Source organism: Gorilla gorilla, chromosome 19 (genome assembly GCF_029281585.2).
Source record: "Gorilla gorilla gorilla isolate KB3781 chromosome 19, NHGRI_mGorGor1-v2.1_pri, whole genome shotgun sequence".
In the NCBI taxonomy this organism is placed as follows: domain Eukaryota; kingdom Metazoa; phylum Chordata; class Mammalia; order Primates; family Hominidae; genus Gorilla; species Gorilla gorilla.
In genome coordinates this window covers 34838590-34863629 of record NC_073243.2, presented here as the reverse complement: position 1 = coordinate 34863629, position 25040 = coordinate 34838590, and the positions used below count along the sequence as shown (strand labels likewise).

The 25040-nt window shown below is 44.4% G+C and overlaps 1 protein-coding gene across 1 annotated transcript; it reads left to right on the top strand.

The window, feature by feature from the left end:
• Positions 1-392: 392 nt before the first annotated feature.
• F2RL1 (F2R like trypsin receptor 1) lies at positions 393-18133 on the top strand. The gene is made up of 2 exons (XM_004058665.5): positions 393-670; positions 14052-18133. The coding sequence occupies exons 1-2, from the start codon at positions 589-591 to the stop codon at positions 15161-15163; spliced, it is 1194 nt and encodes a 397-aa protein (XP_004058713.1). The 5' UTR covers positions 393-588; the 3' UTR covers positions 15164-18133.
• The last annotated feature ends 6907 nt before the right edge of the window (positions 18134-25040 follow it).

The window sequence follows — 25040 nt, the reverse complement described above, 5'->3', positions numbered from 1 at the left end:
CTGCCCACCTGCCTCTACAATAAAAAACGCATCCCTCCTCCTGCAGGGTCCACCGCACCGGGAAGCCCTGTCTGTATCAGTTACCAACCACAATTGCAGTGAGTTCGGATCGTGGCTTTCCCACAGTCAGGAAAGGCAAGGGAGACCGACGACCCGCTTCTCTAGAAGTAAAGGTTAAAGGTAGTTCGCGGTATAGCCTAGGCAGGGATTAACCCGTGGTCCCTGCGCTCCTGCTATTTGCATTCCAAAGTAGACACCTCATGCGCTCAACCCCGCCCGCAGGCGGCTCCCGCAGTCTAAGGGACCTGGCGCGAGTCCGGGAAGCGGAGGGCGCAGCTGCGCAGGGCAGGTGGCCGGGGGCGGGACCAGGGCGCGCGTTCCGGTCCCGGGGCGTGGCCTCCCGCAGGTGAGTACAGCTGCTCCTTCGGTTTCCCTGAAACCTAACCCGCCCTGGGGAGGCGCGCAGCAGAGGCTCCGATTCGGGGCAGGTGAGAGGCTGACTTTCTCTCGGTGCGTCCAGTGGAGCTCTGAGTTTCGAATCGGTGGCGGCGGATTCCCCGCGCGCCCGGCGTCGGGGCTTCCAGGAGGATGCGGAGCCCCAGCGCGGCGTGGCTGCTGGGGGCCGCCATCCTGCTGGCAGCCTCTGTCTCCTGCAATGGCACCATCCAAGGTGAGAAACCTGGCCAAGGAGGGCTCTTATCTCTGAGGAGCTGGGGTCCTGGGCACGCTGGGCAGACGGTGGGATCCGGGCAGGTGCGCGAAGGCTGTTCTGCTGCCGGCACCCATCTCTACGAATCCCTTAGCCTCCCCTTGGTGGCTTTGATGTGAGGTCTCTGCGCCAAGGAGGCACCCAGGTGGGACATGCGGGAGCAGCTGAAGTCAGCGGAGCCGGGCAGAGGCAGAGATTTCCCCAAAGACCCCACTTCCCGTAGAGGCCGTCATGCTGGGCACCTCCAGGCCCCAGCGTGGGTTCGGGGAAAGGGAGGGAAGGAAGGAGTAGCTGTGTCTAAAGGGTACGCAGAGGACCTAGTCCCCTCCCCGGGCTTGGTTGCTTTGTAAACACTAAGTCATTAAGAGCTTTTCGCCAACTCCGGAGACTTCCTCCGCTGGCCCCGCGGGGCGGGTGGAGTTAGCAAACTGATTGCGCAGGGCAGGGCGGAGTGGGTGGGAACCCGCGGCCCGGGAGCCTTCTAGGTTGTTTTTTGCGTCCCTCTCCAACTGCTGGAAGCTTTTCTTCGGGTTCTGCCCCCTGCGTTCGAGACCCACCCGGGTCCCGCTGTTCCTGGCACCCACAGTGGAAGGCCCGGGGTATGAAAGTCAGGGCCGGTCCCTGATGGGTTCTGGTGGTAATGAGCGCTCAGGCCCGTTGGGCTCCACGAGGATTTACGAGCGGAACTTTTTGGACCCTGCCTTATATTTGACCAGTTGACCCTCTGGGCCTGGGGTTCCGGGACTTTCCTAGTGTGCCACCCGGAGCGGCCACTGGCTGCCACCCAGGTCTGCAGGCCAGAGGCTGGCTGCCCTGGGAACAGAGCAGCACTTGCGCCCGGCCGTCGCGTTCCTTGGATGTGCTGCTCCGGGTGTGCTCGAACTTGTATTGCTGAGAGTGTGTTCTTCCGGGCCCAGCAGGCCTCGCAGTGGCCGTGGGGGATGTTTGACCTGCGATCGCGCCACTGTGATCCTAACCGAGGCCCCTCTGCTTGGGGCAGCCTGGGTAGCAAAGGGAGCTTTTAATTTCCCTCAGAAATGTGCATTTCTCACTTTTATCCTCCTCTTCATAAAGACGAAGTAAAAGAGCAAGTCACAGTGGGTTGGAATTAGATGGAAGAATGTGATTCTTTTCCCTCTGCAGTTAGGGAAAAGGGTGTTAATGGTGTAAGCTTGAAAACTGCACCACTGGTATTTTTTTTTATTAATCAGCATCAGAATAAAGGCATTTAGTTCCAGAAAGTATTGAAAACTGTAATGAACACCTCTCCTCTATGTCCTTTAAAATTGGAAACTTAAAATTCAGGAGCAAAGGTTAGTATGTGCAAACTTTAAAAAAATACATGTTGGTATAGCTGATTCAACATCTTTATGATTCAGAGGTCCCTGTAGGAAGCATGCCCCGATTATTTGTCTTGTTCTTGTTTACTCCTCTTGGGGGATTGGGAGATCCCTGGATTATAAGGCGAACTTGATTTAACAGTAAGGAAAAATCAGGTTACTTGTTAACTACAGCCACTTAATATTGCACCTTGTTCCCCATCCTCCCCCCACCATACTTTTATTCCCTTGCAAGGTAACTTTCCCAAAGGGTTGGTGAAGTAACACTGACAATTGATTTAGGCAGATGGAGCTTTCCTCCCACCTTAAAACTGAATTGATTTTAATAAGAAATACAGTGTTAGCAAAGCTTTTCTGCCCTCAGGGTGGGTCTTTGCTCAGTCGTTTTTAGCCGGTCCTTCTGCGTGCCCCTCAGGTGGCTGCAGGGCCGATTTGGGGTTTGATTTTCTTCCCAAAGCCTCACTCCAAAAGACTGCCTCATAGAAACGAACTCAGCCAAGATCACAACCTTCTCAGGGTACAGGTGAAGGACACTGAATTGGGGAGAAGGCAAGGCAAGGAAAACACTTGGAAATCAGGGCTTCTCTTTCCCCTCACAATAGTAATTGATAATTATTTGGGTAAACATGCTTAATATGTGTCCTCACTGCATCGTTAACTCCTGGAGGCAGGGGGCCCTACCATCCTTTCCATCACCTCTAGCATAGTCTCATCACCTACGGGACCTCAGTAAATAGCAAATGAATGAAGTGAGGAGTCTTGCCCAGAGTACCCTGGCTGGTCCATGTGGTGTTCATTTCAATCAGCTTCTCTCTGCCACTTACTTATTTTTTTTCCACCATGTTACAGGCCTAGGTCATTCCATTTATCTTTTGGAGACTGGAACTTCTGTTTTCTTTATAATTGGTTTGGTGGGTTTTTTTTTTTTTTTTTTTTTTTTTTTTTTTTTTTTTTTTTTTTTCACTCTCATTCGGTTGCCCAGGCTTGAGTGCAGTGGTGCAATTTTCACTCATTGCAACCTCCACCTCTCCCGGGCTCAAGGAAGTCTCCTGCTGCAGCCTCCCGAGTAGCTGGGACGACAGGCACGCACCACCACCCCCAGCTAATTTTTGTATTTTTAGTAGAGACAGGGTTTCACCATATTGGTCAGGCTGATCTCAAACTCCTGACCTCAGGTGATCCACCCACCTTCAGCCTCCCAAAGTGCTGGGATTACAGGCATGAGCTACTGCACCCTACCTATAATTATTTTTTAAATTATAAAAACAATATGTGATCACTCTAGGGAAAGATGAGCCAAAACAAAAAAAGGAAACATTTAATTAAATCACCCTGAACTTCAGTACCAAAGTAGCCACCGCTAATATTTCGGCTTATGTATTTTCCCACTCTTTATTACATCCATGCACAAAATATGTATTCACAAATACAGAAAATATGTTTGTGCAAGTATGGGATTATATAAGCAGATCAGTATCATGTCAATACATATAAAACATTTTTAATGACTCCAAAATGTTACAGAAGGATGCATCAATTTTAAAATTAGTCCTTTGTTGATAGACATGTGGTATTTCCAATTTTTTTTTTCCCCCTGAGATAGAATCTCACTCTGTTGCCCAGGCTGTAGTGCAGTGGCACGATCTCGGCTCACTGCAACCTCTGCCTCCCAGGTTTAAGTGATTCTCATGCCTCAGCCTCTGGAGTAGCTGGGACTACAGGCGCACACCACCACACCCAACTAATTTTTGTGTTTTTGGTATAAACGGGGTTTCGCCATGTTGGCCAGGCTGATCTCGAACTCCTGACCTCAAGTGATCCACCTGCCTCAGCCTCCCAAAGTGCTGGGATTATAGGCATGAGCCACCGTGCCTGGCCAAAGTTTTGTAATATGACAGAACACTGCAATGAACTGGAAGATAGGACTTTAAATTTGATCCTTTTGCTTGCTTTGTAGTTACTAAATAACCTTGATAGATGATGTTTTAGTAAATCTGTATTTGACTTTCTTATGGTTTTATTAGCTTGGCAAGTGTTGAAGAAAACAGTTCATTCTGAAAGAACACTTGTGAAAATGTACTAAAAGTTTAGCTAGGGAGGGGCACCCCACAATTGAAACCTTTATTTTTCAGTCTGTGCTCCCAAAGATTGGGAGCAAAAAAGGACATTTGGGGTGAGGGGATCATAGAGAAGAGAGGGTGAAAGGAAGAGAGTTAATGCAAGTAAAGTGCTTGTTTTACACTTGGTTTGATGGGGAGGTTGGGCCACAAGAGGAGTATACTTAAAATAAAAATTAAATTAAAAGTTTTAGGCCAGGCGTGGTGGCTCACGCCTGTAATCCCGGCACTTTGGAAGTCAAGGCGGGTGGATCACAAGGTCAGGAGATCGAGACCATCCTGGCTAACATGGTGAAACCCTGTCTCTACTAAAAATACAAAAAATTAGCCGGGAGTGCTGGCAGGCGCCAGTAGTCCCAGCTACTTGGGAGGCTGAGGCAGGAGAATGGCGTGAACCCAGGAGGTCGAGCTTGCAGTGAGCCGAGATCGTGCCTCTGCACTCCAGCCTGGGCAACAGAGTGAGACTCCGTCTCAAAAAAAAAAAAAGTTTTACATGCAGATTTTCCCAAAATTGTGTAAATCAGAAGGGTCTAAAAAAAAAGTGAAAATCTCTCATTCTTTCTGGTCTCCAATCTCAGCACAACTTCTCGGGTTTTGTTTGGTTGGTTGGTTGTTGTTGTTTTTTTTTTTTTTGAGATGGAGTCTCGCTGTATCGCCCAGGCTGGAGTGCAGTGATGTGATCTCAGCTCACTGCAACCTGCGCTTTCCAGGTTGAAATGATTCTCCTGCCTCAGCCGCTCAAGTAGATGGGATTACAGATGCGCGCCAACACCTCCGGCTAATTTTTGCATTTTTAGTAAAGCCAGAATTTTGCCATGTTGGCCAGGCTGGTCTTGAATTCCTGACCTCAAGTGATCCGCCTGCCTTGGCCTCCCAAAGTGCTGGGATTATAGGTGTGAATCACTGTTCCTGGCCATCAGCTCAACTTCTCTATGCACAAATGATTTATAGGAATAGAAGGAGCATACCGTACTGTACATACTGTGCTATGATTTATTTATTTTTTACCTAATCGATTCATAGTCAGTTTATAGAAATCTGTACAAACCTTTTTTTTTTTTTTTTTTTTTGAGACGCAGTGTTGCCGTGTCGCCCAGGCTGGAGTGAAGGGGCGCTATCTCAGCTCACTGCAAGCTCCGCCTCCCGGGTTCATGCCATTCTCCTGCCACAGCCTCCCAAGCAGCTGGGACTACAGACGCCCACCACCATGCCCGGCTAATTTTTTGTATTTTTAGTAGAGACAGGGTTTAACCGTGTTAGCCAGGATGGTCTCGATATCCTGACCTTGTGATCCGTTCGCCTCGGCCTCCCAAAGTGCTGGGATTACAGGCGTGAGCCACTGCGCCGACCCTGTACAAACTTTTATAGGGGGGTAATTGAACTAGTCCTCCCCACCACACCCCCCCCCTTTTTTTTTAAAGAGACTGGGTCTGGCTGTCACCCAAGCTGGAGTGCAGTGGAAGGATCATAGCTCACCTCCAGCTAATTTTTTTTTAGACGGAGCTCCCAAGTAGCTGGGGCTATGGCTAGGTTGCCACTATGCCTGGCCTGAACTACTCCCCTCTTCCCGCCCATCCCCGAACCCCAGATGAAGTCTTGCTCTGTCACCGAGGCTGGAGTGCAGTGGTGTGATCTCAGCTCACTGCAACCTCTGCCTCCCAGGTTCAAGCCTCCCAGGTTCAGCCTCCCAAGTAGCTGGGATTACAGGTGCCCGCCACCACACCCAGCTAATTTTTGTATTTTTAGTAGAGACGGGGTTTCACCATGTTGGCCACGCTGATCTCAAACTCCTGATCTCATGATCCGCCCGCCTTAGCCTCCCAAAGTGCTGGGTTTACAGGCGTGAGCCACCCTGCCAGGGCCTGAACTACTCCCCTTTTTGATAGATGTTGAAATTAACATTGTTTTACCATGCTAAACAATGTTCCAGTGAATATTCTAGTACATAAAATAGCTTTGTGCACTTTAGCTGGTAGGTGCAGGGCAAATTCCTAGAAGTAAATTGCTAGGTCATATGGCAAATACATTTAAAATTTTGATATGTTTTGCCAAATTACCCACCAAAAATATTATACCAATTTATATTCCTTTGAGATGCAAAATTCAAATAATATAGAGAGGTGTAAAATAAAAAGAAAAGTTCTCTTGTCCCCAGCTATTCTACTCCACAGAGCCAGCCACTTTTTATTGTTTGGTGGATATCCTTCTAGACTTCAGATTTTGCAAATTGTACATTATAATTTTTTTTTTTTTTTTTTTTGAGACAGAGTCTCGCTCTGTTGCCAGGCTGAAGTGCAGTGGCATGATCTCGGCTCACTGCAACCTCTGCCTTCTGGGTTCAAGCGATTCTCCTGCCTCAGCCTCCGGAGTAGCTGGGACTACAGGCGCGTGCACTACACTTAGCTAATTTTTGTATTTTTTAGTAGAGATTGGGTTTCACCATGTTGGTCAGGATGGTCTCGATCTCTTGATCTCAGGATCCACCCGCCTCGGCCTCCCAAAGTGCTGGGATTACAGGTGTGAGCCACCATGCCTGGCCAGTTTCTTTTTTCAATTGACTGTATATTGTGGCTGTCTTTCCATTTCAATATTATTGGCTAGTATATTGTCTACCCTTAGTAGTAGGGACTACGTCAGGGACATGCTAAGTTAGGAATAGAAATAAGGAGCTGTTTGTCTGTAACTGAGTGGGGGATGCTGCCTTGAGCATCTGTTTGTATTTTCACACACTTGGGCAATAATTGTTTATTACAGCCCTAGAAATGGGAATGTAATTGTAGCCAGGCACTTTATTTGTGTTTAAACTTCATTTGTGCATTTAGTCTCTCCTCAACTCTGTGAAATAGAAATGATTTTACCTGGTTGACAATTGGGAGCTGGGATAGCATCGGTTTCTAGACAAGCTCTGTGAGTTTTGGTGAGTGGTAAGGACCCTGTACAGAGTCAGAGCCAATGCAGTGGGCTGAAAGGGCTTCAGGGACCTTCGAGTAGCATCTTGACATTTACCAGTGTTATAGAACAGTTAATACCAACAATAGTTTTGATGGAGACCATTAAAGGTTATGTGTTGAAATATTCTAAGAAAAAGTTTCTTTTAAAAAAAAAATTGTTATATTGCCATTCCTTGCTCCTTTTTTGGTCTTTATTTTAGCATTCTTATTTAAAACAGATTTTGAGCACTCTTTATGTGAGCTTTCCTGACTTGGTACATGCTTATTTTTATGGAGAATTTTAATCTTATAGAAATATACTATTATAGTGAATTAAGTGTACCCACCACTCAACTTCAATAATTATTAACTGTTGGCTAATCTTGTTTCATCTATTCCCAAACCCACCTCCCACCCCTCTTCCCTGTTATTTCTTTTCTGTTTTTTTCCCTTTCCTATGATGCCAAGCTTGTTTTTTTTTTTTAACAGCTTTACCAAGAATTCCATATCAGATAATTTGCACACCATACAATTCACCCCTTTAAACTGTACAATTTAGTGGCTTTTAGCATATTCATAGAATTATTCAACCATTACCACAATTTTAGAACATTTTTATTACCCTGGAAGAAACACTTTAGCTGTCATTCACCAATCTTCTGGTCTTAGCCCTTGGCAAACACTAATCTACTTTCTATTTATGGATTTGCCTATTGTAGACATTTGATAGAAATGGGATAATGTGTTGTCCTCTGTGACTGGCTTCTTTCACTTAGCATAATCTTTTGGAGATTCATCCATGTATCTATGTATCAGTACTTTTTTTTTTTTTTGAGACAGAGTCTTGCTCTGTCACCCAGGCTGGAGTGCAGTGGTGCAATCTCTGCAACCTTTGCCTCTGGTTTCAAGTGATTCTCCTGCCTCAGCCTCCTGAGTAGCTGGGACTGTGGGCCCACACCACCACCTCTGGCTAATTTTTGTATTTTTAGTAGAGACTGGGTTTCACCATGTTGGCCAGGCTGGTCTTGAGCTCCTGACCTCAGGTGATCTGCCTGCCTCAGCCTCCCAAGTACTTGATTTTTGAAAACAGCCAAATAATATTCCGTTGTATGGATATACTGCTTTTTATTTCTTTTCAATTGTTGATGGACATTTGGATTGTTTCCACTTTTTTTTTCTTTTTTTGAGACAGGGTCCTGCTCTGTTGCCCAGGCTGGAGAGCAGTGGTGTAATCTCTGACCTCCTAGGTTCAAGCTGTCCTCCTGCCTCAGCCTTCCTAGTAGCTGGGACTACAAGTGTGCACCACTATGCCTGGCTAATTTTTTAAAATGTCTGTAGAGATGGGGTTCTGCTCTGTTGCCCAGGCTTGTCTCAAATTCCTGGCCTCAAGCACTTCTCCCATCTCATCCTCCCAAAGTGATAGGATTACAGGTGAGCACCACTGTGCCCAGCCCACTTGTTGACTGGGCATTATATTATAATGCTGCTATGGCTGGGCGTGGTGGCTCACGCCTGTAATCCCAGCACTTTGGGAGGCCGAGGTGGGCGGATCACAAGGTCAGGAGATCGAGACCATCCTGGCTAACACTGTGAAACCCCGTCTCTACTAAAAATACAAAAAAAAAAAAAAAAAAAAAAATTAGCCGGGCGTGGTGGCGGGCCCCTGTAGTCCCAGCTACTGGGGAGGCTGAGGCAGGAGAATGGCGTGAACCCGGGAGGCGGAGCTTGCGGTGAGCCGAGATTGCGCCACTGCACTCCAGCCTGGGCGACAGAGCGAGACTCCGTCTCAAAACAAAAACAAAAACAAAAACAAATAATGCTGCTATGAACATTTGTGTACGGGTTTTTGTGTGGACTCCTGCATACCTAGGAGTGGAGCTACTGGGTCATATAGTAACTCTTTTTTTTTTTTTTTTTTTTTGAGACGGAGTCATGCTCTGTTGCCCAGAGTGCAATGGCACAGTCTAGGTTCACTGCAACCTCCGCCTCCCAAGTTCAAATGATTCTCCTGTCTCAGCTTCCCGAGTAGCTGGGACTATAGGCGTGTGCCACCACACCCAGCTAATTTCTGTATTTTTAGTAGAGATGGGGTTTCACCATGTTAGCCAGGTGGGCTCAAAACCCTGACCTCGTGATCTGCCTGCCTCAGCCTCCCAAATTGCTGGGATTACAGGCGTGAGCCACTGCGTCCAGCCATGTAGGAACTCTTTAACCATTTGAGGAACTGCCAGATAATTTCCCACAATAACTGTACCTTTTATTTTATTTTATTTTATTTTATTTATTTTAAATAGACATGGTTTCACTCTGTCACCCAGGCTGGAGTGCAATGGCGTGATCTTGGCTCATTGCAACCTGTGCCTCCCGGTTCAAATGATTCTCCTGTCTCACCCTCCCAAGTTGCTGGGATTATAGGTGTATGCCACCACGCCTGGCTAATTTTTGTATTTTTAGTAGAGATGGGGTTTCACCATGTTGGCCAGGCTGGTCTCGAACTCCTGACCTCAGGTGATCCACCCACCTCGGCCTCCCATAGTGCTGTTATTAGAGGTGTGAGCTACTCTGCCCAGCCGTGCACCAGTTTGTATTCCTACCAGCAGTGTCTGAGAGTTTCAATTCCTGTGGTTGTGAAATAAATCTCAGATATAATTTCATCCTAAAGTATTTTAGAATGTATTAATAAAGTATGAGGGATTTCTTTTTCAAATATAAACATAATGCCATTATAGTATCTACTAACATTAATTTTTAATATAATCAAATATTCAGTCAGTATTCAAATTTCTTTCTTTCTTTTTTTTTTTTTATATAGAGACAGGGGCCTCACTCTGTCACCCAGAGTGGAGTGCAGTGGCACAATCTCACTGAATCATTGAACTCCTGGTCTCAAGTGATCTTCCTGTTTCAACTTTCCAAGTATCCAGGACTACAGGTGTGCGCCACCATGCCTGGCTAATCTTTTTTTTTTTTTTAATTTTTTGTAGAGACAGGGTCTTGCTATGTTGGCCAGGCTGGTCTCAAACTCTTGGCCTCAAGCAATCCTTCCACGTCAGCCTCGCAAAGCACTGGGATTATAGGCATGAACAACCGTGCCTGGCTTTGTGTTCACATTTCTAATTGTCTTATAAATGTTATTTTAGGCCGGGTGCAGTGGCTCATGCCTGTAATTCCAGCACTTTGGGAGGCTCAGGTGGGCAGATCACTTGAGATCAGGAGTTCGAGACCAGCTTGACCAACATGGTGAAACCCTATCTCTACTAAAAATACAAAAATTAGCTGGATGTAGTGGTGTGCACCTGTAATCCCAGCTCCTTGGGAAGCTGAGGCAGGAGAATTGCTTGAACCTGGGAGACGGAGGTTGCAGTGAACCAAGATCGCACCACTGCACTCCAGCCTGGGCGACAGAGTAAGACTCCATCTCAAAAAAAAAAACAAGTTATTTTTATGGTTTGTTTGAATCAGGATTGAAACAAGGTACACACATTATATGACTGATATGTCTTTTAAATCTTCTACTCTATAAATTTCACCTCCACACCTTTGTTTTTCCTTTTTTCTTCTTCTTTTTTTTTTTTTTGTTGAAGAGATGGCATTTTGCTTTGTTGCCCAGGCTGGTCTTGAACTCCTGGTCTCAATCAGTCCTCCTGCTTTGGCCTCTCAAAGTGCTGGGTATTGAAGGCATGAGGCACTGTGCCTGGCCGTCTTTCTTATTTTTTGCCTTATAATTTATATTTTGTAAAAAACAGGTCCTTTATCCTGTAGCAGTTCCCAGAGTCTCGATTTTACTGACTACATTTGTGGTGTTGTTTAACACTTTGCCCCCTTCATTTCCATTAATTTGGTGTTGGATAAATTCCACAATAACTGCACCAGTTGCTCAGTCTATAACATTAATCAAGCACTGAATCCAACACCAAATTAATTTCCAGTGTGTTACTTTCTAATTGTTACATACGTTGTCATTCTAAGTTAAGCGGCCTGTGAAATCAGTGTTAAAGAATAATAACTGGCTTTTTATAATAATGGAATAGAATACAATAGAAAGTATCAGTGCACCCTATGTAATAAGAATAATTATTATTTTGTGAAACTTTTTTCCACCATGGATATGTGTATTGGGAACTGGGTTACTATGTGGAATATGGTTCTTAGGGGTTATGGTCAAATATTTGAAGAACACTGTAATATGTAGGAATTTTTTTTAAATTTAAAAACAACATATGTTCTTTTTGAAGAATTATATAAAAAAAATAGAACCACTAGAAATAGGACTATCCTAGGCATATTAGTTTCTTGTGGCTACCATAACAAATTGCCATAAACTGATGATGTAAAACAACACATTTATTCTGTCAGTTCTGGAGACCAGAAGTCTGAAATCAAGGAATTGGGGCCACAAGCCCTCCAAAAGCTCTAAGGGAGAGTCCATTCCTTGCCTTTTCCAGCTTGCAGTGGCTGCTGGCATTTCTTGGCATTCTTGGCCTGTTCCTTGATGTGACTCCAATCTCTGCCTCCATTCTCATGTCAGTCACTCCTCTGGCTTCTCCTTTTCTGCGTGTTGCAGATCTCTTTCTGCTTTTCTCTCTGTTTTGTTGTTTGATACAGACTTTAACTCTGTCGCCCAGGCTGGAGTGCAGTGGCGCAGTCTTGGCTCACTGCAACCTCCGCCTCCCAGGTTCAAGCAATTCTCCTGCCTCAGCCTCCCAAGTAGCTAGAACTACAGGCGCCTGCCACCACGCCCGGCTAATTTTTGTATTTTTAGTAGAGACAGGGTTTCACTATGTTGGCCAGGCTTGTCTTGAACTTCTGACCTCGTGATCCACCCACCTCAGCCTCCCAAAGTGCTGGGATTACAGGCGTGAGACACCACGCCAGGCCTCTGCCTTTATCTTAGAAAGGACACTTGTCATTGGATTTAGGGCCCGCCTAGATAACCCAGGGAGATCTTCTTATCTTAGGATCCTTAATTCTATCTGCAAAGACGTTTTTGCTAAATAATGTTCACAGAGTCTGGGGATTAGGACATAGACTTCTCTTTTGGGGGCACCACCTTTCAACCCACTACACTAAGTGAAAAGTGAAATATTGATGTCTACATCCCCCAACACTCCACCCAGGCTAGCATCCCAAATAGGGAAGCATTAAGATGTGAAAAATTCTGCGGAACATTAATGTAAAGCTTCTAGTGGAAAAATGATGACCAAGCATAACATTATGAGATAAGAGCATGAGTAGGTTTAATATCCCCCTGGTATACGGCAGTGCAAGTATTGCCCTGTCTTCTCTGCTTGGTGAGGCCTACTTTTCCCCAGAATTAGAGGAAAATTCGTCGGTATCCTTATATTGTCCTTACTTACTCCTGCAGGTTCATGAATACTTAGGGGCAGAATGTATACAGGGAGGACATGCCATTCATTTCTTTGTGGTTTTTATGTCAACTTCATAATATAAGAGAGGGATAATAAGTTAGCTTGTCATGCTACATGCTTGAAAGTCTGTCATCAATACAGCCACCTATCCAGGCCAGACGGTTTCCCTGCCAGCTGGCCTCCATGGGACGTTCTCCAGGAAACCAGCACGTGAGCAGGGAAAATCCCTGCCATTGTTGAGGCTATCGTTGTGGGTGAAAAGGGAATGTCCCTTGTGGTCCTGGAATCTCCCTGTGGCAAGCTCTGAATAGGGTATGATGAATTGAATAGGCCAGGAAGGATCCTGGCTCAGGGCTAGAGTGGGATAGAAGGCCATTATGAAGTGAGAAATTAGAAAACTGGTGTCAGGATGGGGATCGCTATTTTACACACTTGAGAATTTGGAAAGGAATTACTGCACATTCCTAAACTGATTTTTTTTTTTTTTTTTTTTTTGACTGAGTCTCGCTCTGTCACCCAGGCTGAAGTGCAGTGGCATGATCTTGGATCACTGCAACCTCCACTTCCGGGGTTCAAGCGATTCTTCTGCCTCAGCCTCCCAAGTAGCTGGGATTACAGGCGCGCGCCTGGCTAATTTTTGTATTTTTAACAGAGTCAGGGTTTCGCCATGTTAGCCAGGCTGGTCTGAAACTCCTGACCTCAGGTGATCCACCATGCCCAGCCAAACCAAATTTTACTAATTGATAAATCAAAGGACTGTTGTTGGTCATGTGATAAGAATAGCTAGAGCTGGGCGTGATGTCTCACGCCTGTAATTCCAGCACTTTGGGAGGCCAAGATGGGAGGATCACTTGAAGCCAGGAGTTCGAGACCAGCTTAGTCAACATAGCAAGACCCCATCTCTAAAAAAAAAAAATAATAATAAGTAAAATAAAAAGAATAGCTGGGGACTAATGAGTGTGGACAGTTTGTAAAAATAAATTGAAATATTGTTAGTCTTCTTTATATTGCTAGAAATCGATGCTCCACATGCATCCCACAACTCCTTACAGCTCCCCGATACAAAAATACTCACTGTAAGAAAAAAACCCATAAAACCAAACTAAACCAGACAATAGAAATCCCAATAATCTCATTACACAAAGAAAAGCCCCTATAAGCATTTTGTGTAATCCTCTAATAGTGTATTTCTGTTTTCATCTAAAGTACTTTTATTTGAGGCTGGGCTCAGTGGCTCACACTTGTATCTCACCACTTTGGGAGGCTGAGGCAGGAGAATCTTAAGGCCAGGAGTTTGAGAACAGCCTGGGCAACATAGTGAGATCCTATCTCTACAAAAAGTAAAAAATTAGCTGGGTGTGATGGTGTGTGCCTGTGGCCTGGCTGTTTAGGAGGATTGCTTGAGCCCAAAAGTTTGAGGCTGCGGTGCATTATGATCGCTCCACTACGCTCCAGCCTGGGTGACAGCGAGACCCTGTCTCATAAATTAAAAAATGAGTAAATGAATGTACTTTCATTTGAACAAACCAGTGTTACTGCTGAAACATTTATTTCTGTAATGACCCTTGTCTTCCTTTCATGTACAGGAACCAATAGATCCTCTAAAGGAAGAAGCCTTATTGGTAAGGTTGATGGCACATCCCACGTCACTGGAAAAGGAGTTACAGTTGAAACAGTCTTTTCTGTGGATGAGTTTTCTGCATCTGTCCTCACTGGAAAACTGACCACTGTCTTCCTTCCAATTGTCTACACAATTGTGTTTGTGGTGGGTTTGCCAAGTAACGGCATGGCCTTGTGGGTCTTTCTTTTCCGAACTAAGAAGAAGCACCCTGCTGTGATTTACATGGCCAATCTGGCCTTGGCTGACCTCCTCTCTGTCATCTGGTTCCCCTTGAAGATTGCCTATCACATACATGGCAACAACTGGATTTATGGGGAAGCTCTTTGTAATGTGCTTATTGGCTTTTTCTATGGCAACATGTACTGTTCCATTCTCTTCATGACCTGCCTCAGTGTGCAGAGGTATTGGGTCATCGCGAACCCCATGGGGCACTCCAGGAAGAAGGGAAACATTGCCATTGGCATCTCCCTGGCAATATGGCTGCTGATTCTGCTGGTCACCATCCCCTTGTATGTCGTGAAGCAGACCATCTTCATTCCTGCCCTGAACATCACGACCTGTCATGATGTTTTGCCTGAGCAGCTCTTGGTGGGAGACATGTTCAATTACTTCCTCTCTCTGGCCATTGGGGTCTTTCTGTTCCCAGCCTTCCTCACAGCCTCTGCCTATGTGCTGATGATCAGAATGCTGCGATCTTCTGCCATGGATGAAAACTCAGAGAAGAAAAGGAAGAGGGCCATCAAACTCATTGTCACTGTCCTGGCCATGTACCTGATCTGCTTCACTCCTAGTAACCTTCTGCTTGTGGTGCATTATTTTCTGATTAAGAGCCAGGGCCAGAGCCATGTCTATGCCCTGTACATTGTAGCCCTCTGCCTCTCTACCCTTAACAGCTGCATCGACCCCTTTGTCTATTACTTTGTTTCACATGATTTCAGGGATCATGCAAAGAACGCTCTCCTTTGCCGAAGTGTCCGCACTGTAAAGCAGATGCAAGTATCCCTCACCTCAAAGAAACACTCCAGGAAATCCAGCTCTTACTCTTCAAGTTCAACCACTGTTAAGACCTCCTATTGAGTTTTCCAGGTCCTCAGATGGGAATTGCACAGTAGGATGTGGAACCTGTTTAATGTTATGAGGACGTGTCTGTTATTTCCTAATCAAAAAGTTCTCACCACATACCATGTGGATGCAGCACCTCTCAGGATTGCTAGGAGCTCCCCGGTTTGCATGAGAAAAGTAGTCCCCCAAATTAACATCAGTGTCTGTTTCAGAATCTCTCTACTCAGATGACCCCAGAAACTGAACCAACAGAAGCAGACTTTTCAGAAGATGGTGAAGACAGAAACCCAGTAACTTGCAAAAAGTAGACTTGGTGTGAAGACTCACTTCTCAGCTGAAATTATATATATACACATATATATATATTTTACATCTGGGATCATGATAGACTTGTTAGGGCTTCAAGGCCCTCAGAGATGATCAGTCCATCTGAACGACCTTACAAATGAGGAAACCAAGATAAATGAGCTGCCAGAATCAGGTTTCCAATCAACAGCAGTGAGTTGGGATTGGACAGTAGAATTTCAATGTCCAGTGAGTGAGGTTCTTGTACCACTTCATCAAAATCATGGATCTTGGCTGGGTGCGGTGCCTCATGCCTGTAATCCCAGCACTTTGGGAGGCTGAGGCAGGCAGATCACTTGAGGTCAGGAGTTCGAGACCAGCCTGGCCATCATGGCGAAACCTCGTCTCTACTAAAAATACAAAAGTTAACCAGGTGTGTGGTGCACGTTTGTAATCCCAGTTACTCAGGAGGCTGAGGCACAAGAATTGAGTATCACTTTAACTCAGGAGGCAGAGGTTGCAGTGAGCCGAGATTGCACCACTGCACTCCAGCTTGGGTGATAAAATAAAATAGTCGTGAATCTTGTTCAAAATGCAGATTCCTCAGATTCAATAATGAGAGCTCAGACTGGGAACAGGGCCCAGGAATCTGTGTGGTACAAACCCGCATGGTGTTTATGCACACAGAGATTTGAGAACCATTGTTCTGAATGCTGCTTCCATTTGACAAAGTGCCGTGATAATTTTTGAAAAGAGAAGCAAACAATGGTGTCTCTTTTATGTTCAGCTTATAATGAAATCTGTTTGTTGACTTATTAGGACTTTGAATTATTTCTTTATTAACACTCTGAGTTTTTGTATGTATTATTATTCAAGAAAAATACAATCAGGATTTTAAATATGTAAATACAAATTTTGTATAACTTTTTATGACTTCAGTGAAATTTTCAGGTAGTCTGAGTAATAGATTGTTTTGCCACTTAGAATAGCATTTGCCACTTAGTATTTTAAAAAATAATTGTTGGAGTATTTATTGTCAGTTTTGTTCACTTGTTATCTAATACAAAATTATAAAGCCTTCAGAGGGTTTGGACCACATCTCTTTGGAAAATAGTTTGCAACATATTTAAGAGATACTTGATGCCAAAATGACTTTATACAACGATTGTATTTGTGACTTTTAAAAATAATTATTTTATTGTGTAATTGATTTATAAATAACAAATTTTTTTTACAACTTATTTCTGAGTTGTGCGTTTGTTTTGAGGGAAGGAGTGAGAGAAGGCAGGCAACAGCTTCACCCCTGTAAAAGTGGACACTCACACCAAACTCTGTGACAACGGTTTTTCATTTAAAAATGTTTTAGAGGCCAGGCGCAGTGGCACACGCGTGTAATCCCAGCACTTTGGGAGGCCGAGGTGGGTGGATCACCCGAGGTCAGGAGTTCAAGACCAGCCTGGCCAACATGGCAAGAACATGTCTCTATTAAAAATACGAAAATTAGCTGGGCGTGGTGGCAGACGCCTGTAATCCCAGCTACTCGGGAGGCTGAGGCAGGAGAATCGCGTGAACCCGGGAGGCGGAGGTTACAGTGAGCCGAGATCGCGCCATTGCACTCCAGCCTGGGCAACAAGAGTGAAACTCCGTCTCAAAAAAAAAAAAAAAAAAGTTTTAGAATTCTTTCTACACCTGCATCTGTAGGTTGACCACTTTTCAAGGATACAGGCTATTTAACATTTTGGGTATATTGTGATGTATTTAATTATTTCCCTACCAACGACTCCTTAGGTTGTCATCCCCCCACCCTTCTTTTTTTGACTTTTAAAACAGTGCTGCATCCAGAAGTCCAGAGTCGCTGACAGGTCCTCTGTTATCTAGGTGTTCTCTTCAAGATTCCATTTGGTCATGCAGCCTTGGAGAAATAGGAATGGGATGGAACTTGCCGTGTTTATATTTAATCTCTTACCTTATATGCATAGTGTTTCTTTTGAGTTGCGCATAAATATTCCATTTTTGTTTTCTACAAAAAAAAAAACAGTGCTGTATCAAATATCTGTATACAGACATCTGTGAGCGTATTTTTTGAGGATAAGTTTCTAGAAGTAGAATGGCCAGCTCAAAAGTTAGATGCTCATTTTAGGTTTTGATAAGTCTTGCCAAATTGTCTTCAGTAATGTATATTTCTACCAAAATGGTATATTTGCACCTGTTTCCTGAAATGCTTATCCACATTCCATGCTATCAATCTTTGGTTTCCCAATCTGATTCGGAAAAAAAGAGTTATTGTTGTGTTACTGAAGAAGCAGCACAGCCTGGTGGCTAAGAGTGCAGGTCCTGGGCTGTGCTGAATTCTGACTCCATCATTGCTTACATTAGGGATGTTTTTATTACCTCAAGAAGTAAGAAAAAAATGCGACTCATTTGTCAAATGGGGATAGTAGTATCTCAGTTTCCTCACTTGTAAAATTAGGATAATAGTATCTTCCTCATAAAGTTATGAGAATAAAAATAGTTGGCACGTTTATGTGGTCATAAATATTAAATAATATTATTATTATGCTCTGTGGACAAGACCTGTTTTCTGCTCTGCCCCCTTTCACTTCAGTGTCACTGCTTTCTTTGCCTGTTCTGCTTTGAGTCTGATTGCAGGCCTGTGAAGTTGTCCCCGTTTGTCAGGTGAGAAATGAGAAAATGGTGGGAACAGGATAAAAGGGAGCAGGAACAAATGGCTCACAGAGCCCTGAAGGCCATCTGTAGCTGACCTCCACCTCAGTGGAGAACATTTTTTTGGTGTTTGTCATTTCTTGTTTTTTTTTTTCTTTCTTTTTTTTTTTTTTCTGGTGGGGGGTGGACAGGGTGTCAGTCTGTTACCCAGGCTGGAGTGCAGTGGCTATTTCCACGTGTGATTCCACTACTGATCACTATGGGAGTTTTTCCTGCTGCATTTCCCTCCTGGGCTGGTTCACCCCTTCTTAGGCAACCTGGTGGTCCCCTTCTCCTTGGAGGTTACCATATTAATGCTGAACTTAGTGCAGACAATGATCAGCATAGCCCACTACAGCCTCACACTCCTGGATTCAAGTCGTCCTCCTGCTTCAGCCTCCATATTAGCTCGGGCCTACAGGAACATGCCAACACTCCTGGCTATAGTCTTTTTTTTTTCTTTTTGTAACTATGCAAATCTCTTTTTTGTGGCTATACTTTAAGAATAAATGTGTATGAATATGTGTACATACATATATACTTTAACTTCTAAATCAGTTTATATAAATTGTCCTCATAATTTTTTTAACTCATTCACTGTTTCTCATTAATTTATTTTTATTTTTTTTTTGGTAGAGACAGGGTCTTGCTATGTTACCCAGGCTGGTCTCAAACTGTTGACCTCCAGAGATCCTCCCTCCTCAGCCTCCCAAAATGCTGTGATTACAGGCATGAGTCACTGTGCCCTGCCTGTTTCTCATTATTTTTAATGACCAGGTAGTATTTCATGTATGAATGACCCAACATTTAGTCAGAAGTACCTATTAAAGAACATATATTTTTCTTGGTTTATTTTCACCAAGCCTTTGAATCTACATTAAAAAGTATAAAAGAACCAGGCGCGGTGGCTCACGCCTGTAATCCCAGCACTTTGGGAGGCCAAGGCGGGCGGATCACGAGGTCAGGAGACTGAGACCATCTTGGCTAACATGGTGAAACCCTGTCTCTACTAAAAATAAAAAAAATTAGCCGGGCGTGGTGGCGGGCGCCTGTAGTTCCAGCTACTTGGGAGGCTGAGGCAGGAGAATGGCATGAACCTGGGAAGTGGAGCTTGCAGTGAGCCAAGATCGGGCCACTGCACTCCAGCCTGTGCGATAGAGCAAGACTCTGTCTCAAAAAAAAAAAAAAAACTAAACAAAAAAGTATAAAAGAAATGATTTGAGAAATTAAAATTATTTGCTAAAGCAAAAGCTTATTTTTTTTTTTTTTTGAGATGGAGTCTCGCTCTGTCATCCAGGCTGGAAGTGCAGTGGTGTGATCTCAGCTCATCGTAACCTCCGCCTTCCAGGTTCAAGTGATTCTCCTGCCTCAGCCTCCTGAGTAGCTGGGTTTACAGGCGCCCGCCACCATGCCTGGCTAATTTTTTGTATTTTTAGTAGAGACGGGGTTTCACCAGGTTGGCCAGGCTGGTCTCGATCTCCTAACCTCAGGTGATCCACCCACCTTGGCCTCCCAAAGTACTGGGATTACAGGTGAGAGCCACCGCGCCTGGCCCAGCAAAGGCTTTTCAAATCGTTTTGTTCTGCTTTTGAAAAGTGGCTTAGAAAACCCCCTGGTCTATCTGAATTAGGCTCCTGATTGGAAACATGAAGAACTCTGGCCCTAGCGGAGTAGTACCTTGGATGTGGTTGTCTTTGCTCTTGTGTTATATGTCATACTGTGGTCTAATTTCTCTAAACTGAGTCCTAAAATGTCTGAAAATGTAAATATTTTGAACTCCACAGGCTTATGTACTAACAGTGAGGCCTCTTAATTTGAAAGTGAATGAAGATTTGCAGTCATGATGCTCAGGACAAAGGCCAGTGCTAAACTGACTCGGCTGGAGTTGTTTTATGGGCTTTTTCCTAGCGTGTCACCTCAGTGGTTTGCAGCAGGAGTTTCAAACTTGTAATTAATTTACTGGTTATCAAGATTTCGTAAACTTTAGGGCTATAATCTCATCAGTATGCATAGTTTAGTGATTACAACTTTGTTCCTGAAACATTAACCCTTTGGAGGCCCCTGAGAGGACTATAATTTATTGCAGAATCAAAGGTAATACTTGCTGTCCTCCGGATCTTGATTAAAATGATGAGTTTTTGCTTGGGTGTTTAGATATCTTCTCAAAAAGAAGTTTCTGATGTGGCCAGTCCTTTCCTGACCCCCAGTTCTGAAGACAAAAACCAAACCCTTAGTGATCAGGGATCTAGACCTACATTTTATTCAAGCCTTGGAACTTCACTGAGACGACTGTCCCACTTAAATGTCAACAATTAGAGTGACTCAGACCAACCTTGGAATGCCTCTCTGGAGGGACTATTCCGTGATTTGAGTATGAGCTGCTCTTGCCTCTACCAGTGGGTCAATCTATGGACTGTTTCCCAGCCTTTGTCTTTATTGGTGAGAAATTAAGCCTGACCAGAGTTACAGACAACCTCCGGTAAAAACCACAGCCCAAGCCTGCGGGCCCATCAAGAACCCAGCAGCAGTGTGAGTGGTTCATTCCTTCATCCTGTGAAAGGAAAATAAATCCTGGGCCCCCAAAATCACTAAGCTAATGGGAAAAGTCAAGCTGGGAACCGCTTAGGGCAAACCTGCCTCTCCTGTTCAAAGTTACCCCTCTGCTCACTGAGACAAATGCATATCCGGGCCGGGCGCGGTGGTGGCTCATACCTGTAATCCCAGCATTTTGGCAGGCCGAGGTGGGTGGATCACGAGGTCAAGAGATCGAGACCATCCTGGTCAGGAGTTCGAGATCAGCCTGGCCAACAAGGTGAAACTCCGTCTCTACTAAAAATACAAAAAAAATTAGCCGGGCATGCTGCTGGGTGCCTGTAGTCCCAGCTACTTGGGAGGCTGAGGCAGGAACATCGCTTGAACCCAGGAGGCGGAGGTTGCGGTGAGCTAAGATTGCGCCACTGCACTCCAGCCTGGGTGACAGCGCAAGACTCCATCTCAAAAAAAAAAAAAAAAAGCATATCTGATTGCCTCCTTTCTAGAGGCTAATCAGAAACTCGAAAGAATGCAACAGTTTGTCTCTCATCTACCTATGACGTGGAAGCCCCCTCCCCGCTTCAAGTTGTCCTGCCTTTCCAGACCGAACCAATGTTCATCTTACATACGTTGATTGATGTCTCATGTGTCTCTAAAATGTGTAAAACCAAACTGCTCTGAGCACTGTGAACCCTAAACATTTGAGACGGTTCTCAGTTAATTTAGAAAGTTTATTTTGCAAAGGTTGAGGACGCACGCCTGTGACAATGCCTCAGGAAATTCTGACGACATGTGCCCAAGGTGATCAGGGCACAGCTTGGTTTTACACATTTTAGGGAGACATGAAACATCAATATATGTAAAATGTACATTGGTTTGGTCTGGAAAGGCGGGATAACTTGAAGCAAAGACCAGAAAAGCAGGGAGGGAACTTCCAGGTCACAGATAGGTGAGAGATAAACTCTCTTGCATTCTTTTGAGTTTCTTCCTTTCCAAAGAAGGCAATCAGATACGCATTTATCTCAGTGAGTGGAGGTTGACTTTGAATAGAACAGGAGGCAGGTTCGCCCTGTGCAGTTTCCAGTTTGACTTTTAACTTTTAGTGCAGTGATTTTGGGGGCCCAAGATATTTTCCTTTCACACCACTTTGGGCACATGTCGTCAGGACCTCCAGAGGCTGTCACGGGCATGTGTCTTCAACCTTAGCAAAATAAACTTTCTAAATTAACTGAGACCTGTCTCAAATATTGAGGGTTCACAATTCCACAAACATTCATTGCAACATTACTGCATTATTAAATGCAAATAATTAAATTAGGATTTCCACCTTAACAGCTATCCAGTTGAGGGGTTGATGTTCTCTCAGTGGAATACATCAATATTTAAAAAAAAAAAACGAACCCCAGAAACCTAACCCTCCAGTATATGGGCTTCTCAAAAGCCTTTAAAGCATAGCTTATTCCAGAGCTAGATCCTGAGACAGGCAGACAGTCAAAGTAAACGTGAAGGACAAGAAGTTTCCAGAAGGGCCACTACTATGGCTTACCCCCCTAACCACTGCTTTGTTTACACCATTGCTTGAGCCCAGCAGTTCAAGGCTGCAGTGAGCCATGAAGCCATGATCACGCTAGTGAGTAGCTACTACACTCCATCCTGAGGAACATAGTGAGACCTCATCTCTAAAAAATGAAAAATAAATAAAAAGAAGAACTGAATAGAATAGATGGCAAATGGGCATATTGAAGCATAAAAGATGCTTAGCATTAGTCATTAGAAAAATGCAAATTAAAAAACCCATGCCTATTGAGTAGCTAAAATAAATAAGTAAATCTGAGAGTATAAGTATATAATGAGAAATGAACACCCTCCCTACCCCCCACATGGGAACCCGTTTATACGCCCTCTGTATATTCTTTGAGATGTTTTTATGCATGTATAAACATGTATACATGCTTTTTAAAAATAAAAGGAGTTACACCATGTATTAGTTAAATTACACATAAATTACCTCAAAATTTAGTGTCTTAAGACAGTCATAAACATTTACTAACTCTCACAGTTTCTGTGGGTTATGAATTCAGGAGCAGTTTAGCCCAATGGTTCTGGCTTAGGATCTCATGAGGTACCAGGTAAGATATTGGCTGGAGCTGCTGCTAGCTGAAGATGTGACGGGGCTGGAGGATCCTTCACAGGGCTGGCACGTTGGTGGCAGGAAGCTTCAGTTCCCCTCCATGTGGGCCTCTTCACAGGGCTGTTGGACTGGCCTCATAACATGAAGATTGGTGTTCCCCAAAATGAGTGATCCACGAGAACAAGGGGAAAGCCACAATGCCTTTCATTACTTAGCTTCAGAAGTCACACACCATCACCTCCACCATGCTAGCTCCAATTGCTTGGTCAGACAAGCTAGCTCCAATTCAATCTGGGAGAAGACTACCTAGCATAAACCCCAGGAGGCGAGGATCACTGGGGATTACATGGGAGGCTGGCTTCTGCATTATATACGTGAACACATCTTGGATATGATTGCCATGTTAGCATTTACAGATTGACCTCATTATTTTAAATGGCTATCTCCATGTGCACATATACCATAATTTATGGAATCCAGCTTATGCTATACTTATATTGCTATATAAATAATATTTGAGTGGAAATCTGTACATACTTGTTAATTCGATATTCTTCCACCACGCCCTATGTGCCAAGTCATCTTCTAGGCAGTAAGGAATATTGTGGAGAACAAAATAGACAAGAACTCTATTCTCATGGAGTTTACTTTCAGATTGGAGAAAGACTGAAAACAAAACAAAATATCCAATCGTAGTAAATGCTAAGAGTATTTTATATTGGGAGATCAGGCAAGGTTTCTAAGGAGGTGAAATTTAAGTGGCAATGTAAAGGGCAGGAGAGCCAGCTATGGGAGGATCCCAAGCAAGGGCTTTATGGGAATGAGTAAGGGAAGGAAGAGTATGAGCAAGTAGGCTGGAGAGAGGCAAGAGCTTGATAACTGAAGGGAACTGTAAGGGAGTAAGGAGCTTGATTTTCTTTCTACATGGGATGCCATAGGTTTGTTTTACTGTCCATTTAAAAAATCACTGGTGGCCGGGCGCGGTGGCTCACGCCTTTAATCCCAGCACTTTGTGAGGCCAAGGCAGGCGGATCACGAGGTCAGGAGTTCGAGACCTGCCTGATCAACATGGTGAAAGCCCGTTTCTACTAAAAATACAAAAATTAGCTGGGCGTGGTGGTGTGCACCTGTAATCCCAGCTACTCAAGAGGCTGAGGCAGGAGAATCACTTGAACCCGGGAGGAGGAGCTTGCAGTTAGCTGAGATCATGCCACTGCACTCCAGCCTGGGTGACAGAGCGAGACTCCCTCTCAAAAAAAGAAAAAAAATCACTGGCTACTATGTGGAATAGGGATTATAGAAGGACAAGAAGAGAAAGCAAGAACAATTTGGAGTAATTCAAGCAAGAGGTGATGTTGGCTTGAATTAGGGTGGTGCTAACAGAGAGGGAGAGAAGGAGCCTAAAGTCAACAGATGTGAAAAGAAGAGGAATCAAAGCTCATGCCTAGAGTTTCTGCTTGATGGATAATGGTGAAGTAATTAGGAGTGAGCATGTTTGGAGGTTGAAAGTTAAGAGTTCTGTTTTGACCGTGGCATCTTGAGATTGAGATGCCTGTTAGACATCCAAGCAGCATTGTTGAGTAGGAGGTTGAGTGCCGTGGCTCACACCTGTAATCCTAGCACTTTGGGAGGCTGAGGTGGGAGGATCATGTGAGCTCAAGAGTTTGAGATCAGCCTGGGCTACGTGGCAAAACCCTATCTCTACAAAAGATAAAAATAATTAGCCCAGTGTGGTGGCATGCGCTTGTGGTCCCAGTGTTACTCAGGAGGCTGAGGTGGGAGGATTGCTTGAACCCAGGATGCAGAGGTTTCAGTGAGCTGAGATCGTGCCACTGCACTCCAGCCTGGGCAACAGCGCGAGAAAAAAAAAAAAAAAAGAACTTGGTGAGGTTACCTATGTTACTAGAAAGGGGTCCAGATCCAGATCCCAAGAGAGTTTTCTTGGATCTCACTCAAGAAAGAATTCAGGGCGAGTCGATAAAGTGAAAGCAAGTTGATTAGGAAAGTGAAGGAATAAAAGAATGGCTACTCCGCAGACAGCAGCCCCTATAGCTGGTGGTTGCCCATTTTTATGGTTATTTCTTGATGATATGTTAAACAAGGGGTGGATTGTTCATGCCTCCCCATTTTAGACCATATAGGGTAACTTCCTGATATTGCCATGGCATTTGTAAACTGTCATGGTGCTCGTGGGTGTGTAGCAGTGAGGACAACCAGAGGTCACTCTCATGGCCATCCGGT